Below are 19,086 nucleotides of genomic sequence, written 5' to 3'. Positions count from 1 at the left end.
TCATTATACCAGGGAACTAGCACTCCCAGCATAATGAGACAAATAGAGTCGCGGTTGCATGCCAGACATTCACAGTCCAAGCACACGGGGATCCACACCGCCAGACAGCAGTGTCAGAACGCAGGCTCACAATACAGCGGGGATGCACTCAATCCCTGAGAGCAAGGGTTCAGCTAAACGCAAGGGCACCTGCAAACAGCTGTACTACCAGCAGGATCCAGTAGGAGGTGCACACCAGGGCAGCGCACTAATTCACCAGCCCAGTGCAAAGGGATCCAGGCACCAAGTCTTTAGTACCATCCAGAACTTGCACACCCGGCATAGTGGGATGGAAGTATGGAAGTTCCAGGAGAAAAAGCCAATGCAGGGCTGAGCCTTACTGCATGTTTTGTCCAGTCTCCTTTTCAAAGTCCCAATCTTTGGGGTGTCTTCTAGCCCCTTCCCTTGAGAGACTATCCCATGGCCTACGGCAGAGATCACACTGCCAGGAAGGTTTCCCCTGATAATTTTGAGTTTCCTCCTCCCTCCGTGCCCCAACTTCTCCCCGCCCCGTTCTGGTGCCCAGTGTGAGGGCTTTGAGGCGTAGGCCCGTGCTTTTGCCACAATTTTGGCTGCTTTGCAAATAAAAGATGAAGCCCTTCCTTAAAGCATGCAGGTTTTCCATCGGCCACGAGAGGGCACCTTCCAACTCATTCCCGAGAGCCGAACCCATGCATGCCGAATGTCAGAGGCGTCAGACTATCACCCCAATCCCGGCAGCAGGGCTTGCCGCCCCCCCAAGGCTTGGCCCTGCTGCCCTCTCCCTTGCACAGCGGACATGGGCAAGACTTCACCGTGCCCGGAGGGGATTCGTGCCCAAGGCAGCTGGACACAGCCAGGCCCGGTGGTTCTCTCCCTGGCACCGCAACAGGTGTCCCTAAATCCTGGCCTGGGTTCCACAGGGATGGCCGGGGCACGCCATGCCACCGAGTGCCCCTCACAGCTGGAGCCCACCCCCTGCAGCAGGGCAGGAACGGGAATAACTTGCCAAGTTGCGTGAGCTGAGATTGCCTCCAGGCACTGCCCAGCTGAGGGCCTGTGTAGCTTTCCGTGCTGGTATCCATTTTCTGCTGTCTTCTCCAGCTAGCAGAGATTTTTGTTGGGGAGATGCTGCGTGTGTAGGAAGGGCGGGGGGCTATGGCCCTTGTGCCGCGGGCAGCGCCTTGCAAGGTCCAATGGGAGACAGATTCAGGGCCTCCCCTTTGAACGCCACCCAGCCACCATCTTTCCATCTCTGAGGGTCACTTCAGTGCTGGCAAGAGGCGCCAGAGACACAGGGCTGGGCGCTGCTTAGCTACAGAACAGGGGCAACTTGGGCCAGCTCCGGTCCCCGTGATCCCTCCTGCCCATGGCCCAGGAGCTGGGGGGCACGGTATCCATGACCCATTCAATCCTTGGTCTCTGTGCTGTGCTTGCCAGCATGGGCCGGGGGCGGGGGGAATCGGTGTGGACACTCGTCCATGGGACCTAGACAAAAGTCCTGCTCCGAAGCTGCCTTTCCAAGGACCTCCCAGGACTCTCGCGGGGACGACACTGGCTCTGCTGCCGGCCAGCACAACTTTGGTCTGAGCCAGCAGCCTCCAGGCCAGAGACTCCAGCATAGCCCCTCACCAGGCTCCTGACCAGCCACATCCCAGGGGGAGCAGGGAGGAGGGGGAAGGGAATTTACCCCCTCTGGGTTACTGTCATACCCTGGGCAGCTCCAGAACAGCAGGCCCCACCTGAGCCTGCAGATATGCACAGAGCAGGCTGCAGCAGGTGCAAAGGCTTGTAAGGGGTTAACAGGGGAGATTTCCCCTCCCTGCCAAAGGAAAACCAAACTTCCTGTCTGGATGCAGCTGCCGAGAGCCCACGCCCTGGGCAAGGGCAGCAGCCGCAGCAGGCGCTGCCGGGACATTTGTTCAGGCAATTTGCTCTCCGCTTGCGCTCTGCACACCACGTCCCTGACCCAGACCAGCATCAGCTCTGAACTCCAGCCAAAGCTCCACTGCACTGAGCCCCTCACCCCATCCCTGGCAGTCGACTAGCGCAGGGCCCGGGAGCACAGCCTGGGTGCAGCAGGTCCCTGGAACAGAGAAGTGACCAACCTCCCCCATCCAGATCCTCCCTCTGCAGCCAGCAGCACCCAGGGATAGCGTGACCACCCGGCCCTTGTTGTAAGGGGGAGTCCCTTCTTTCATTGATTTGTGCCAGAGGGTGACCAGGGGCCCTGGATTTAAGATGTAACTGATCAGTACCACTTTAAACATTCAGTTGAGGCTTATGATCATTGCACAGTATACTTGAGGGCAGCAGAAGTGTACGTTTGAGAGAAAAATGCATGTTATGCCAAGGGAAATGGTGTGTCCCTGGAACGTCCCTTAAAATAAAGCCTTGTCCTTTATTTGTCCATGTGGTTTTTCCTTCCTTCCTTCCATCCTATCCCGGAAAGGGTTAAGCCCACGGCGGCTCCGTGCTGGGGTGCAGCTGTCTGCGTGGGTGAGAGTTTTACAGCCGGGCAGCTGACTCCGGGAAAGGTTCCCGCAGGGCAGAGGAAGGGGATGGGGGAGGGAGAGAGCAAAAGTTTATCCATGTTTTCCTTAGACAGAATCCCAGAAGGCCCCAGCGAGAGCCTCCCCACCCTTTGTCCGCAGGGCTTCCAAACCAGGCCTGGGCCCAGATGCTCAGCCGGGATAAAGGGGCCAGCTGAGGATCCCGCCTGTGCTCTCTCCTGGGCCGAGCCAGGCTCAGTCAGATCTGCCTCTGTCCTTAGTCCAGAACATGAACCCCATCGTCCTAGGGTGCCTCCTTGTGGTGAGACCTAGCATGGCAGTCCTTCTGCCCTCTGGACTCCAGCATCTGCAGCCACTTGATGCTGTAGCTCACATGAGTGCCCCACCCCTTCTGGGGTCTCAGCATCCTACCGCAGTCAGCGTCCACTCCAATGCTGGTGAGCAATCCACCCTTTTCTGCTCCTCCTGGCCTCCTCTCACCATTGGAGTAGCCACTCCCAGGGCTTCTCCCTGGAGGCTGCCCCCAGCCCATTCCCACCCTGGAATGCAAACCCCTGGGGCTGGCTCCCTGTCCTTGTCCAGGCCAACCACTCCAACTCACTCCAGTCTGCAAGCCTTGCCAAGTCCCCAGTCCTCCGAGCTGGGTCTTGTCCTTCACTGAGCCCACACCCCTTCTCTGCGCCTCCAGATGCCCTAACTGAGCTCTCCAGCTCCCCTTAACCCCCTCAGTACCAGGGCGGGGGTTGTATACCCCAGCACAGGGAGCTCGTTTTGGAGCATAGGGGGCAGAATTCAGGGGTCCAGGGACGGCACCTGGGGAAGGAGCCTCCTGCCGGGGTTGAACAGAATTGGGGTGCTGTTCCTATGACCCCAGGAGTGGGACTGAGCCACTAGTTACTCCTGGTCTACACCAGCATGAGAGGAGACTCAGGTCCAAAGATTCTGCAAAGAAAACTATCAGTCATGGCACTGATGCAGTGATGTCTGCCCACATCTGCAAGGAACCCCAGGCCTGTTTCTGATGTCTCTCACACTGGCTTTATATCACTGCAGTTCTACTGGGGCTAAAACAAGCGTAATTTGTCTTTCTGCATCGCTGTGGCTTTTAACTCTGAAACTTACTGACGACGTTTTGAACGTCAGTGTTGCAAACTATCTCCCTGCCGATCACTGAACAGATACAGCCCCTGCCTCCTTTTGTGATCCCTGAATTAATCTTTCAGCAGCTCTTTGCCTCCTCTAAGGCTTCGCTTCCTTGTTGGCTTGGTGGCTACATCAACCCCCCACTGGAATTAACCAGTAAAAAGCGGATGAGGTTAGGAAAAGTTCCAGTGAGTGTTTTCTTTGCTTTTCTGGCTGCCTCTGAGCTTCCTCATTATTGCCAGCCCAAGCCATCAAAAATCACAAGACAGGTTTAAAAATCATGAGATTTTTAACATCATCTTTGGGGCTCTTTTTCTTTGCCTTCTGGTATCTGATCCTTTAGGATGTGGTCCCCCTCGGTCACGTATCCAGCTTTTCTTCACAACCACCACAGTGGGAAACACACTTGGTTTTTTTAAATGCAGGTGTAAGCGGGGGAACAGTCCCGCTCTTGTGGGGAACTTTCCTGGCTTCTGCACGACCCCGGTGAAGTGGGCTAGCGAGAGGATCTGAGACCTCGCTCCCACTTCCTTTACCCAGTTGTCTCCCTGCCCTTGAGGACTCCCCTTCCACTCTCCTGTCTGGCAGATTCCTCGTAACCACAACAAGGCTGGGCCCAGGATTCCTGGGGGGCTTGACCCCCAACCCTGCTGTGGTCACCTAGTACAGGGGCTAGGGTGTCCCCACTCCGGGGTACTCTCTCTGCACTGGGCACTTCTCTGACCCACTGACCATTACATACAAGTTAAAGCAAATGCAAGATATTTAATCAACAATTAATTTTAAAAAGAATAAGGGAAAATGGGAAAGGTGAAAGGAAACACATCACCCCGCTCTGTGGCAGGGAACATCACAAACAGTGTCTCTGGAACGTCAGGGCAGTTCACAGTCTGCTCCTTGTAAGTCCCAGGCCCCCTGCTCCGGCCCTGGCCGTGCTGCAGGGATGCTGGGGGTCGGACACTCGCTCTGGTGGTGGCCACACGCTCTCAGGCTCTAAGTGGTGGGACCCTTCTTCCCAGTGTCACCCCCGCCCTGTCGGGGTTACGATCCAAGCCTGGCCTGCAGAGCCCCTTGGCTGAGGCGTCTCCCTGGGCTGGGCCCGCTGCCCAGGGTCCCCCTCGCTCTCCCCAGCTGCTCACCGCACCCAGCTCCGGACGGCTCCAGCCCCAGCTGCACCACTCGGTCTCAGCACGGCTGCTGCTCTGCCTCCAGCTCCCTGGGCTGCTTCTCTGGCCCCTCCGGCTCTGCTCCCTTCAGCTCTGCTCCCAGGACAGGATCTGCTCTGCAGGCTGCTTCTGTGACTCTGCTCCCAGCACTGACCTGCTCCCTGGGCTGCTTTTCTGGCCCCTCTGGCTCTGGTTGCTGCAGCTCTGCTCCCAGGGCAAGTCTGCTCTCTCTGGGCTGTGCCTCTGGCTTTGGGGCTGCAGCTCTGCTCCCAGGACAGGGTCTGCTCTCTCTGGGCTGCTTTTCTGGTCCCTCTGGATCTGGCCCAGCTCTGCTCCCCAGCTCAGCTTGGGCCCCTGCTCTCTCCTTAGCTCGGCCCCACGGGACCTCCCTGGCCTCCTGACTCTCTGATTAGCCTGCCCACCCTGTCATTCAGGCTGACCTGGAGCATTGGCCTCTCCCCATTGTTCCTGGGGATTATCAGTCTCAGGTCCTGGTTTCCCATAGACCCTTCCCCTTTTAGTACTGGGAGCTAGCCAACCAAAACACCCCCACTGAATGTTAGTAAGGGGGCAACAGTCCCCTTCCACAAGCTAAGAATCTCACTGACTCACCTGACTCCAGGAGCTGGGGCTTGTGTGTGTGTTTGTATGGTGTCCTGTTTGGGGGCAGAGTTCAGTGTGAGGTTTCCCTGCGTGCGGTGTAGGTTTACTCACAGGATTCATGAGGCTGATCCCGGTCTAGCCCAGTATAAGGGGCTGGTGTGGCTGGAGCCGGTCCCTCCCCTGTGCATAGTCAGCAGGAGCCTGGCTGGGACGTCCTTGCTGCGTGCTCATTGCAGACTCTTGGTGACCTTTCTCTCTGAAACTGTATATTAAAATTCAGCCCTCAAAGGCAGAAAGTAAAATGATCTCAGCCTCTCACCCACGTCCAATGCGCTCCAGAGCATGCTGGGATATTAACCACTCCTCTCCTGGGTCAGCCCCACCACGAAAGATGTCTGGGGCTTCGTTCCAAGTCCCTGGGGTCTATCCACATCCAACAAACCTCCTGTTTTTGCAGCATCTGGTCTCTGCTCAGGAGAGACTCCACAATAGGAATAGCAAGGGGGGAGATGGGGTCTGGGGGGTCAAGCTGGAGGAGCAGCAGCAGAAATGCGTCGGGGTGGGTGGGCGTCTCAGGGCAGACCAGGATTATGGTACACCCAGCAGAGTGGCCTACACCCATCACTTCGCTCCTTTCCTTAATGATCCCTTTTATCACCCATTTGTCTTTTTCACTTGTTCGTGGCAATGGCTGCCCATCTGCACATCAGCCTCTCTCCAGCTCCCGGCACAGCTCCCTGAAGAGAGAACAGCAGAGACATGGGCAGCTAGTGTGGGGCCCTGCCTGAGCCACTCCTGCAAGGGAGAATCTCTCTAGCAAATGGGGCTTTGTGGAGTGGGTTTAGCCAGACTCTGCAGCTGAGCCCTGAAGTCTGTTCACAGCCCGACTGGGCGGGGAGGTAAGAAAGGCCCCTTCAGCTTTACAGAATCACGGAATGGCCAGGAGTCAGATCACAAGGGCAGGGGATTGTGGGGCATTAGTGTGAATGGGGGGCCTTGCGTGGGTGGGGATTGCTTTTCCAGCTGTGCTTTCCCTGTCTGTATAGCTGGGTACCCGTGTTGGGGCTATCAGAGACTGGGACTTGGACAGTCACAGCAGTTAGAGTAGGAGTCAGTGGCCAGATGCCAAAGGTCAGAGCCAGAGTCAGGAATCGGAGCTGAGGGTCAGGAGTGAGACAAGGCGGGAGCAGGGCTGGGGGGCAACAGGCGCGGGAGCTATTGCAACTGTGGGCAACTGCTTTGAGCACAAATGAACTTCTGCGGCTGCTGGGCTTAGGAGCCAGTCTGCTGACTCCTCAGACCAAGCCGGTGGGGGAGCCGAACAGGCAGCCTGCTACAGGCCGGCTGTGCTTGTTAGGTTGCCCCACATGGGGTAACCCTGAGCTCCTGATGGGAGGCCCCTGGGTCTGCTCTAGTGCCCCATCACCGGCTGGCAGAGAGTTTACAGGGACCCTGGGGGGCTAGGAACCGCCCCCAGTAGCGGATACCAAGAGGAGCTGACCCCAGCTGTGCCATGCTCTGCACTGACCACATCCTTAGGGACCAGCAGACGGGATGTGGAAATGCCCGTGTTCCACCCACAGACTCGCTGGGTTTTCGAAATAGCTGAGAGCGTGGACCTCCATCTCCTTCCAGGGCTGAGTGATTCACGGCCATCCCAGCCACGGGGGAGGAGCAAGGAGAGCCCGCAAGAGGCAGGAGTGTTGCCTCACACCTTGGTCCCGGGGGGCAGCACAAGCCTCGGCTTCGCTCCGGACGTGCATAGAGCCCCTGTCCCCTGCGGTTCTGGTGCAGATAGCCTCACCCACCCACACTTCCCCTCTGGGGGAGCGACCCCTCTGTGGGTCTGTGTCGCATTCCAGAGGAACCTGCCTCTGATAAGGAGCTGGCACCTTGCTCCATGTTCGTACCTGCCAATACCGCGCTCCACGTCCTTCCTGCTCCCACTGCTCAGCCCATAAACAACGTGCCTGCCAGGAGCAGCGGGAGAGGAGCTCCGTCCCCAACCGCAGGGCTGCATTTTACAGACACAAGAGCGAGAAGCAGATGCTTGAACGTGTTTTTTAAATACCTAGACACCTGGTCCCTGCAAACCCTGCAGCAGCAAAGCCATGACAAACAATAAGTGCCCAGAGCAGCACAGGCCACAGAGAAACCCTGCCTGTCTCCCCACAAGGCTCCAGCCTCCCTCCGGAGGTTCCAGGCTGCAACGTCTCTGCGTTCTAGGCTGTCTTGTCGCTGGATTCTGGAGGCCGCCTCACAGACTTCCCGACTGCCTCCCCTCAGGGATGGGTCTGCACCCAGCCGGGTCCAGGGACATTGAGGGGTGATGTTAACCCTTCCCCGTTCAACACACCCTCCTGCATGAGGCCGGAGCGGCATGCGGGGCAGGTGCTCCCCTCCCGACTGTGAGAGCTTTGCAAAATACTTGTGTCAAACTCAAACCAGCTGGAGCAGAGCAGGCTTTGAGGGCCAGTGTTTTCCCAGAGCTTCACCCAGGCTGTGGGCGCTTGGTGAACAATCTGGGGAGCCACCAAACCACCCCTGCCCCTCTCCCCAAAGCAAGGCCCAAGACCTCATTGTTACTTAGAAGCATAAGGACGGTTGAGTGCCCATCAATTGGCAACGGAGTGCCATGCCATATAGGGCAAGAACCATCTGGCACTAGGGAACTGGCCTCTCACTACCAGGCCCGCAATGAAAGGTCCCAGGGTGCGGTGGATGCGGTGGAGGATGCTACCTGGAAGGGGTGGTTCATCAGCCCCCACAAAGGGAACTGCACAAGCATCCTTGCACAGTGGGTGGCCTCCCCCTGCCTACAGAGCCAGCATGAGGCCGGGGCACCCCTGTAATGCCACCGAATCCCAACTGTGAAGCCTGGCGCAGGGGGAATCCTAACCCCAGGGGGCCATGGGCTGAGAGTGGGCCCTGGCTGGCTCCCTGCCCCTCTGGCCAGCACTAGCCCTTCCTGTTGGCGCTGCTGCTGTGTTTTCTAAGCTGTTTGCCACCTCTCAGGTCTTTGAGACTCTCCCTTGATTTTAATCTCAGGCTCCTAGGCTTCATCTGAGAATTCCTCCTTCCCCCTGGCAGTCCATCAGCCCAGGCCACCGTGCAATGCCAGGGCAGTGCAAGCTGTGGAAGCTAGAGAGACCAGCTGGGCCTGTCTGTGACCTGCAGCCCCCTTTGCATTCATCACAGCCCAGGCCTGTCTCTGATGTAGCACATGGGACAATCCATGGGACTCCTTGCTGTGGTGTACTGGAAACTGGTTACAAAGAACAAGCCATCACTTTAAGCTTGAGGGATTTCCTGGTCCTGCTTGGAGGCTAGGGGCCTCAGAGGGAAGCTGCGTGATCTGCATCAGTCAGCAGCTGGCCAGCCTGGAGAGAAGCAGCCTAGAAAATGGTGGGATGAGGTGTGTCTCTCTGCTTTGTCTCTCTGGTTTACCACGATGAATTCTCAGAAACGAAGGCGTGGGCCGGTGCAACCTTCCAGCAAGAGTGTTTGTGTTTTTACCTCACTTGTGCGTGTGCGAGCCGTGAAACAGAACACTTCCAGGGCTCCCCTTCAGATTGTTACAACTCTAGTTCAAATGTTTCATCTCAATCCCCAGTGGTCATCTTTAATCTCATAAAAATCCTTTACAAGGAGCATTCAGGACATGGCTGCTTTGGGCTGTCAATTGGTTCCCTTCCTTCTTTGGGGCCACCCCCCCGCCCAACAAATGATCACAGCAGAGGAGGAAGGATAACATTTACATCCCTGTAACGTTTATTGGTCCCTGTCACAAAATTACCACTCAGCTTGGCCTTCGCATGGAGGCCCAGGATGGGCACAGCAGGGTGCAAAACCGGGGCTGGGGCAGATCTGTGGGGTGGGGGGAGCCCAGGGCCGGAAAAGCAGAGGGCTGCAGGTCAGGATTGAGGGGCATTGGCAGAGCTGTATGTGGGGGAGCCCCCGGCTGGAATAGCAGGGGGCTGCGAATCAGGACTGAGGGGCATCGGCAGATCTGTGCACAGGGGGAACTGCCCCGACCCCAACAAGGTGAAGATGCAAACCAGGAAGCAGCAGAGTGCGGAATGGGCACCGTCTGATGACCAAAGCGTTCCAGACACAAACCACCCGTTGCTGTCGGTGGCCCAGGTGCCCGCATTGTCGATTGTCCCGACACACCAACAGCAGTGACTCCCCATCCTGGCAGGGGAGCCGGTCTGACCCAGTGGGGCAGGGCATCCGAGCGCTTGCACCATCTGTTACCAAGGGAGGAATTCATTCAGGGCCGTCCTCACAACCCCTCTGTCCAGACAGGTCACCGGCCGAGACAGGCTCACGCCTTCTCGCTGAAGCCTGTCATCACACAGGTCCCAGCCAAACAGGGGAGCGGCACCACACAATCACTCTGCTCAGGAACCCACCCCCACCTACACCCTGGCATCCCACCAGGCTAATTCTCTGGATGCTGAAATTTTGCACCTTCAGCTTGGATCGCCAGCTACTCCAGTCTGCAGGATCAGTCTAAGGAGAAGAGACATAGGGCAGCTGACTTCCAGTTCATCACGGCCCCAGCCGGCTCAGCTACGGGGCAGCTTGTCACCACGAGATGGAAGAGATGCTCCTCTGGATCACGAAGATGCCTGGCTGAGCCTGGGCAGCAGAGACATGGCAGGTCCAGCGTGCGGGATGGGCTCCCCGGCCCACTGGCATAGGGACTGTCGAGTCCCTTCTGGTGTCCAGCCAGCAGCAGGCTGATGAGGCGTGAAACAATCTTGCTTTGGTTCTTGCCGTCATCCTGGGCTTTTATCCCGCTGTTGCTCCTCTTCCTACCTCTCCAGCAGGCCCTTGACTGGACCAGTGGACCCCAGATCCCTGGGCCAAGCTATACGGCGCGCTTGGAGACTGGTGCAGCACCTATGGCTCAGCAGGGACGGGGGGAGGTTCGCAGCAGCTAGTGGCAGATGTGGTCCAGGCGCATCGGGCCTTTGGCGCTGAAATGCCTGCTGTCCCTCTCGAAGCCAGGGCCCTGCTTTCACTCATAGCCAGGGACTCCGTTTTCCTCACCAGCGAGCGAGCGCCCCTCCAGCATCCCCGTCCTTTCCTTGTGTCCCTCCGGGTCTGTGGCCTGGCCGCTCGGGGCTGTGTCGTACTGGATTGCTGCCAAAGGGAATACACCGGTTAGCGAGGGTGGCTGCCCAGTTCAGGGCCAGGGGACTGGCTGGCATGGGCACCTGGGAGCTCATCTGGGCATTGAGGGGCCCAGCTCAGACCTGGGGTAAGTGGGATAGACTCTGGGGAAGTCTATGGGCATTCCACCTATTTACATCTGGGGGAATCTGGCCCCAGCTTGGGTTTAGGCCAGAGGAATACGCTGAGAGGGGCGCACACAGGGTTGTGGTATAAGCCATGGCTTGCTCCACCCGAGTCAGGACGGATGGAGAGCTCTGACGTACCCTGGGGCTTGGCCAGGCCCAGACCAGGGGGAGAGCAAAGGTGGCTTGAAGCCCCCCACCCTGCCCCAAACACAGGAAGGGAGTAGTGGAGAATTGGGCTCCCAGGCACCCCGCAGGATCGAGCCCTGCTTTGGGGCTGTGGGAGCAAAGAAGAGCCCCGTGGGTGTTTTCCAGCTTGAGAGCTCCAAGTTTCACAGCAGCAGTGTTGTGGTCACCACAGCCACCCCGAGGGCCAGGGCATGCTGGGAGGGGACCTCTCCCATCGTGTGGATGCTGTCACTAGCCTGGGCGGGGGCGGGGAGCTTGCCCCACTCACCGTGCAGAGGGATCAGCCCTCCCAGCTCCAATCCCGCACAGAAGCGGTGCCAAGTGCCTGAGCAGCACCCTGGAAATCAGCCAGGGGCTTGGCGGACGTGCTGGAGGGGGGTCTAGGAGCCAGGGCTGGCTGCTTCCCATCCAACCCCCTCTCCCCCACACTCCAAGCCCCCACAGCACTCAGGGCTGCTCCAGGCATGGGGATCTGCAGCTGCCCCAGCACCTGGCCAGGTTGGAGCATGCCCAGGAGACCGGCAGCGGGACCTGGCACATTGTCTCCAAGGCAGGGGGCGGGGGTGAGGACACTGGCAACCCAGTCCTGAAACACCCGGGCTTGCCAGCTGGGATCCCATGTCAGCAGCACTAGGGCAAGGAAGGCAGGGTCCTGTAGCGGGGCTCTGGCACATGGAGAGAAGTGACTGCCTGGGGGAAGGGCCTGCACCCGCGGGTGAAGCGGAGTCTGCTCGTGCAGCAAGGGGGTTCATCAGCCCATGGCCAGGCAAAGGCTACGGAAACCCTGTCCTGGCACTCAATGGAGACACGATCTATGCCTGGCCCCCTCCCACCCCGCTCCTTTTCCCTCCCGCCAGGCCAGAGAGAGGAACTGAAATTCTTCCCCACCCAGTCCCAGAAACAGCAGCTCAAGGGCCCTTGCGGGAGGCTAACCCCCGACTGGCACAGGGTAAATACATGCAGCACCCAGCCCGGCACCCACAGCTCCCTCTGAAATCCCGGAGAGTTGGGGGCATGCCGGGAAACCAGGCGATAGGCCCCGCAATGAAAACACGGCGGGAAAAGAGGGGCCTGGAGACGGAGGGCTGGGATGGCTCTGGGAAGGGCAAGGGGGCCCGGCACATCACCCTTGGCGTGGGCAGGGTAACACCCTGCACCAGCAGAGGGGGAAGGCAAGACTCAGCGGAGACCTCCCTGGCTGAGCCGAAGGAGTGACCCCTTGGGCTGGTAGCAGCGGAAAGTTGTTATCCTCCAGGGGCCGAGCTCTAGGGAAGTTCGCCGCCTCGGGGACATGAGCCAGTTCCAAAGCAAGGAGCCGAGAGCTGAGCCCCGGGTTCACCCCGCCGCCCGCATCACTCTCCCCGGCTGCCGCGCCCCTCCCCGCGCCGCCCGGCCCCAGGCTCACCCGCCCCGCCGCCGCGCCGGGCCCGCACGCTCTGCATGGCCCGGCGGTTCTGGAACCGCACCAGCCCCAGCCCGATCTCCGCGCTCCAGCCGGGCTCCTCCCGCGGGCCGCGGAAGTCGATCTCGCCGCCGCCCTCGGTCACCACGGTGAAGTAGACGTGCCGCCGCTTCCACTCCACGCACTCCACCGCCCGCATGCGGGCGAAGCCCAGCTCCTTGCCGCGGGAGCCGCCGGGCTCGAAGAGCCGCAGCCCTTCCTCGGTCAGCAGGCAGCGCTTCCTCTTCCAGCGCTGCAGCAGCCCCCCGCTGCGCTTCTCCAGCACCCCCTCCTTCAGCACCTGCGAGGGGGCCACGGCCGCCGGGCCGGCATCCCTGGGAGCCCGGCTCCCCGGCGCCGGCTGGGCACCAGACCCGCGGCTCAGCCCTGGCCCCGCGCTGCCCTGCCCGGGACGTGTCGCCGCACGCCCAGGCTCTCCTGCGTCCCCGCTTCCCGCTTGCATGTTCCCCTGCGCAGCCTGGCCCCACGCCCCTCCTGCCTGACGGGCACCCTTCCCAGCCGAGCGCGGGCCGGGCCAGGCTGGGGGCGGCCTCGGCGCGCAGCTGGGACCAAATGGGCACACGCGCGGCCGGGGAGGGAGAGGATCCCTGCGGAGCAGCCCCGGTTCCACCCCTGGGCTTTCCTGGCTGCCGGAGCCCCGGGGTGAGGGGGAGGGTTAGTGGTTTGCAGGGCTGATGTGCCGGTTTGAGGCCTGAATCACTGGCAGGAGGGCAGCGTAAATCCACCCTTTGCTCAGCAGCAACCTGAGCCCGGGAGTGGAGCTGTTTGCACAGCAAGGGTGCCAGGCGAGGGTCTGAGTCATTCGCATGGCAGCCGGGCCAGGTGGGGTCTGAGTCCTGTGTGTGGCAGCCGGGCCAGGTGGGGGTCTGCCCCCTCTTTATGACCGTGCCTCAGAGGCCTGGCGCACCCAGCCTCTGCCACGCCCTGGAGGATGAACCCCAGCAGGAGGCAGGCCCAGTGGCCCCAGATACGAACAACCTAGGGGGGTTGCGTGCAGCTTTGCCGACTCCCACACATTGGCTTGATCAGTTGCTTCACATATGCACATCCCCACAAAGGGGCTCCCTCTTGTCTCCTGGGCCTTGCTATGGTCTGGTGCTTCCCTCTGGCTTTGTGGAGGGGTGGGTGCGTGGGTGGGGGGGGGGGGCTGGGTTTGAAACCAGACCCTTCAGCATTACAACTCAGGCCTTTGCCACTTGAGCTAAAGGGGTAACTCTTGTAGCTGACGGCAGTAGTAGGCTGTCATCCTCTAAAAGCACAGACACTAGACAGGGCTCGTAGCAGTGGAAAGGCAAGATGACAGGCTTGGTGGGATGGTCTGTGAGGCAAGCAGCCAGCATCACATGCTTGGGGGGTAGAGAAACCAGGGCAAATCCCCCACTGACAGGGACAGGATGTGAGATCAGGGCCATGTGGTATAAAGATGTCACCACCCCTTCCAGTGTTGTCAGCAGGGTCTGAATCCAGGACCTTCAGCACTAAACCCACCAGCCTTTCTTGCTTGAGCTAAAGAAGCAGAGAGCTGGGCAGGCAGCAGAAGAAGGCTCTTAGCCAGATTAGCTGCCAGAGGGGGACAAATGCCCACACTGTGCTCTTGGGTTGGCAGGAATTAGTTGGGGAGGTGCCCACATGCTGTCTGTGTTCCAGGGTCCAGGGCCGCAGGTGGGAGGATGCCCCTGGCCAGGGCTGAGGACAGCTGGGCTGGCTGCCACACGAATGGCTCAGACCCCCACCCACCCCGGCCCGGCTGCCATTTGAATGGCACTGGGAGAGCAGCGGGCACCTGCAAAGCCTCCAGCTGCTCCCTTCATCTTAGCGATGGTGCTGCCCAGGGGAGAGGAGCGCAGGTACTGTTGGAAAGAGCCTCCCTGAATGCAGCCGGCAGCCACTGATCACCCACATTTCTCAGCCATCCACAGCCCCAGGGCAGCTGCTGGATATGGCCAGAGCTGCGAGTCTGTGGTAAGAATGAGACACGGCTAATTACTCCTCATTAAAAGGGCTGGGGTAGCAAATCCCAGCGGAAGCTGTATCTAGGAACCAGTTAATGATTCCAAGGGCCAATTCCCCCCTGCCTCACGGGGTAAATCTGGAGTAACCAAAAGCACAAATGGATCTCCTGGGGTTAACTTCAGTCCCACCTACCCTGTACTACATTACAGCCCCCTGCAGGAGTTGAACCCAGGATGCAAGCACACACCTCTCCTACCTGAGCTAAAGGACCATTGGCTGGCAGCGGTAGTAAGTTATTCTCTATGTCAACCAAGAGGGATCCAACCCGCACTTTACAGTTGTGTCCCTGTCCCCCCCGTCCCCCCCCGAAGGTTTGATCTTGCAGCATAGACTGGATCAAACCAAGCCCCTGACCCAGCCTATAAGCCAAGGTTGCAGGAAGAACCAGGCACAGGGCACTGCATGACTGACCAGGGTTCAACCATGTTGGGGGCTGTTGCACAGAACATTTCTACAGTGTCAACAGGACCTTGGCAGGTACCTTGCTGCTAGATTTGGGGGCTGCAGCAAGGAGCTGGCGCATAACGGAGCTGCATGTGGGCAGCCCAGAGTCCTCGAGGTCATGAGAAGTAGCAACGAAGCAACTGCAACTTGGGAAAACCCAGGTGCTTGTAAGGGTCGGATTGCGGTTTTATGGTCTGTCCCCTGCACCACAGGCCAGGTCAGGGTTAGCAGGGGGACAGACCGCACCTCCTGCACTCTGTGACAACGCCAGAGCATCACATCCTGGTGCTGACTCATGACAGCATGCCCCGACATGAGCTGCAGCCAGAGCCTCTTCCTTCCCAAATCTATCTAGCCCTGGGCCTCAAATACTCCTCTCCTGGCCTGCAACACAATCACCCCTTATGGGAACAGAAGGGAGCAGGGCCCTTCTCTGCAATGACTCCACAATGCCACCTGGTGTCAGAGACCTGCAACTGTCCCATTGTCACCATTTCCGCACCCCCACCCCCCAGCCCAGTCCGTTGGAACATTTCCGTGCAAGGAAATCCAGGGAGCACGCTGTGTGTGTGATTTGGAATTGGGCTGTGGCCACCTTTGACTCTTCCAGAATTGTAGCTGCCATGCATCCATGCCATGCTCTCAGTAACGCTTCCTCTGCCCTGCAATGGGTTAAGAGGTGAGACTCCTGGGCTGTGAGGTCACCCGGCCATAGCATGGTGTCACCACGGTGCGATGTCCCAGCGCAGTGAGCTCATCGCACAGTTGGGAGATGTCACTGCGCTGTCAGGTCAGCCCATGGCGGCCCTCGGCCCTCCCACGGCCATAATGAAATGCAGCAAAGAAGAGAGAGAAAGAAAAAGGAGGAAAGAGAAGTGAACGCTAGAAGGGAGAGAAAGAGGAGGAAGGAGATGGGTATAAAAGAAAGCAATAAAAACCCAGATATAAAACCACAGCCCCGACTGCTGCTGGGCAGGGAGTATTAGAGAGAGATCGTAGCCCATTGGCCTACCGTGAATGTTCTCTCTGGAGAGATCAGATCGGACAATAAGAACGGCCACACTGGGTTGGACCAATTGTCCATCTAGCCCAGTGTCCTGCCTTCCAACGGTGGCCAGCGCCAGGTGCTTCAGAGGGAATGAACAGAAGAGCACAATTCTTAAGTGAGCCATCCCCTGTTGTCCAGTCCCAGCTTCTGGCAGGCAGCAGTTTAGGGACACCCAGAGCATGGGGTCCTGTAGACTTGGTGCCACAACCCACCTGCACAAAAGCAATGCCTGAGACGGTGGCAGCATCACTCTGCTTCACTGCTGCCGCTGTACCTCATGGCAACGCCCCTCTGATTTGCAGGGCAAACCAGCAAAGGAAGGAGGGTGTTTTGGGGGGAGGATCCCCAGTTAGGTTAGCCTGGCTTTGCATGCCGGGGAGCCAGGACTGCACAAGGAACCAAGAGCACAGCCCTGAGAGAGGACATGGTCTCTCGGAGGCAGTGACTGCAGAGGTCTCGCCCAGTGCGGGGATAATACAGCAAATGTCTCCATTGGCCTTAACGCTTGCATAGCCCCCCATCGCCTTGGGCTCCATGCACTGAGATAACAGTGTACATGGGCCAAACCAACCCCAACCAGCCCCGGCCCAGCCTGTGAAACCTGCCAGCGTTTGTGCCGAATCAGGCTCATGTGTTTATCTTGCCCCCAGCGTAGAAGCGTCTGGGCACCTCAGAGCCTGTAATGCATTTACCGTTGTACGCCCTTGCGGGGTATTAGCTCCATTGTACAGCTGGGGGACTGAGGCAGAGCAAGGCTAAGGGACGTGCCCCAGCTCATGCAAAGCAGGGCCTTGAACCCAGGTCTCCCCAGTCCCAAGCTAACACACTAACAACTGGGGCAACCTTCCTACCTAAGGGGGGGAAAAAGCTTGCTTCAAACAGACACGTGCCAGACTCTTAAGTGACCTCCCCATTACAGCTGGCTGGAAAACGCCACTTCCCTTTCACAGAAAACATCAGCGCTGGGGATTTGGTTTTGTTCTGCCCTGAGAGGAAACCAAGACCTTTTAAAAAAGCCAATAGCCCAGTGGTTAGGGCCCTCATCTGGGATGTAGGGGACCTACTCTGCCTGATTCAACCCAGTGCTCCCAGGTGATGGCCCTAGCTACTGGCTATTTTGGGTCATTTGGCCTCTCTCTACCCATCCCCCTCAAAATTCCACCTGCACCTGAGAAACCTTCTGATCCAGATGCATTCCGTGGGAAAATTCCCAGCCCCCTCCCCTCCCTATCTAATGGCTGGGACCCTGGAGCCCCTCCTGGTATCTCAGCCTGCAGTGCCCAGGAGTCTGCCAGCAGAGAGCACAGACACTCACCCAACTCTGCTGGGTTCAGATTCTGAATTGCCCCAGCCCTTCCCTTCCCAAGGAGCAGCCGAGCGGAGCCAGTCCCTTAACACCGCAGTCCTGCTGCCAGCGGGTATAGGGTATAGGATCCAGCATTGTCATGGAGCCAGTGATCAGAGCTCAGATCAGTCTGCCCCAGTTGTGCCAGGGTAACTGAAGGGCACGGTAGATTGGACATCACCCCCAGCCTTGTGCTTTACCAAGTCCTATCATCAGGGCCCAGCATACCCTGCCCCTTGGTGGTGGCTGGGGATTTGGCAAAGAAACCAATACCATTTACCACAAAAAGGTCTCTGGATCCCTATAGGTCCAGCTAGGAGCCAAACCTTTGGCCTAAAGCCCCACAGAGGTGTTACAACTGTTCCCCACCCCCACCCCCATTCTGAAAGTGCCCCTTGCTCCTGGCCTGCAGGGCCCCACCCCCCCTTTCAGTTCTGAGCCACACACAGCCCTGGACCTCAATCCTGACCTGCAGCACCCTGCGATTCCAGCCCTGGGCTCCCCACACAACTGTGTTGCTGCCTCTCAGCCCCGACCTGTGTCTTCCCGTAGCCTCTCTTTAGCATGGAGGGTGCCTAGTAGGTCGAGTATTAGCACACGTCAGCTCTGTCCACCTGTCGATCTTCAACAGTGTCAACACCCCTATGGCGCAGAGGGGGGAGCTGGGCTTTAGACAGATCCCTTGGGGGCAAATGAGACCCACTCAGCCTTGTTCTCAGCAGTGTCCTCGCTGTGGTCTGACAGCGGGGGCAGTTGTCCCCCGTAGGGCACTGACCTCCGCACCACAAACAGCGGGGCCCTCCTGCTGCACAACCAGGCAGGCCGAGGGAGACTTCTGGCTGTTAGTGAGGCGTCCCTGCTCCATGCGAGGAGAGCACGCTCTGTCCCTAGCCAGGCTCCGGCGCCATTAGGGAGACAAGCTGCGAGGTGGGGCCTGGCTGCAGAGCTGCGGTGAGAGCCCCTGCCCAGACAGAGCCTCCCCACGGAGTGCTCTGATGCCAGAGCGGTGATGGAAAGAGCTCCTGGGAACCAGGTGAAGATGGTGAATGAAGGATCCAGACCCCTGGAGCCCCCTCAGGGGCAGCAGCTCCAGCCTGGGGTCCTTACCCACACTGCAGTGCTTGGGGACTTGTCCATTTGTGAGCGAAGTTAATGAGGGTTAACCAGGTAGCTCTGCTCTTACAGCCCAGGCCTGACTCAGAGTCAGGCCTGCCCTGGGCTTAGATGCCCACAGACTGGGCATCGGGGGGGTGGAGAAATCGGGGCCCTGGGGTGAGATTAAACTCATGCCACTTGTGACCTGACTAGTTAATACAGTGTAACCTACCTTAGCAGAGCATATGGCCTGTGTTTCCCATAGGCTGCTCCTAGAAGAGTCTAATACTGCTACCAGCCAGGGCAGGGGTGGGGCCGGGGGTGAGCCTCCCCAGCCAGGAGCTCAAGGGCTGGGCAGGATGGTCCCATGGGCTGGATGTGGCCCATGGGCCGTAGTTTGCCCACCTCTGAGCTACAGTTAGCTGCTTAAAGAAAAACGAGGACTTGTGGCACCTTAGAGACTAACAAATTTATTTGAGCATGAGCTTTCGTGAGCTACAGCTCACTTCATCGGATGCATGCAGTGGAAATAGCTGCTTGTAACACTACGGTCCCAGGTTCAAATCCTGCTGATGACACAAGCAGTGAGGTAATGAAGTAGTTTTGATCCAGGTCTCTAAAGGAAGCAGCCAGTTCCCTTCCTACAGAGTCAGTTTCACATGAAGCCAAAGAAGGCATTCTCCTCTCATGTGGCGAATCACTCCTCTTATTGCTAGGGAAAGAAGAGACTGAACAAGAGCC

General features: G+C 58.7%; 1 protein-coding gene across 1 annotated transcript; it reads right to left on the bottom strand.

The window, feature by feature from the left end:
• Positions 1–9,191: 9,191 nt before the first annotated feature.
• Positions 9,192–13,236, bottom strand: PHLDA3 (pleckstrin homology like domain family A member 3). The gene is made up of 2 exons (XM_048826725.2): positions 12,344–13,236; positions 9,192–10,594 (listed from the first exon to the last, which is right to left on the bottom strand). Exons 1-2 carry the CDS (start codon positions 12,840–12,842, stop codon positions 10,470–10,472), a joined length of 624 nt encoding a protein of 207 aa, XP_048682682.2. The 5' UTR covers positions 12,843–13,236; the 3' UTR covers positions 9,192–10,469.
• Between the last annotated feature and the right edge of the window lie 5,850 nt (positions 13,237–19,086).

The sequence above is a fragment of the Caretta caretta genome, chromosome 21, assembly GCF_965140235.1.
Source record: "Caretta caretta isolate rCarCar2 chromosome 21, rCarCar1.hap1, whole genome shotgun sequence".
NCBI classification, from domain to species: domain Eukaryota; kingdom Metazoa; phylum Chordata; order Testudines; family Cheloniidae; genus Caretta; species Caretta caretta.
This window is presented reverse-complemented; position numbering and strand designations above follow the sequence as displayed.

Coding starts and splice junctions, on each gene's coding strand:
- PHLDA3 (XM_048826725.2), bottom strand. CDS start 12,842: ATGCAAGCGGGAAGCGGGGACGCAGGAGAGCCTGGGCGTGCGGCGACA. Junction 10,595..12,343: donor CCGGCGCGGCGGCGGGGCGG/GTGAGCCTGGGG, acceptor TCCCTTTGGCAG/CAATCCAGTACGACACAGCC.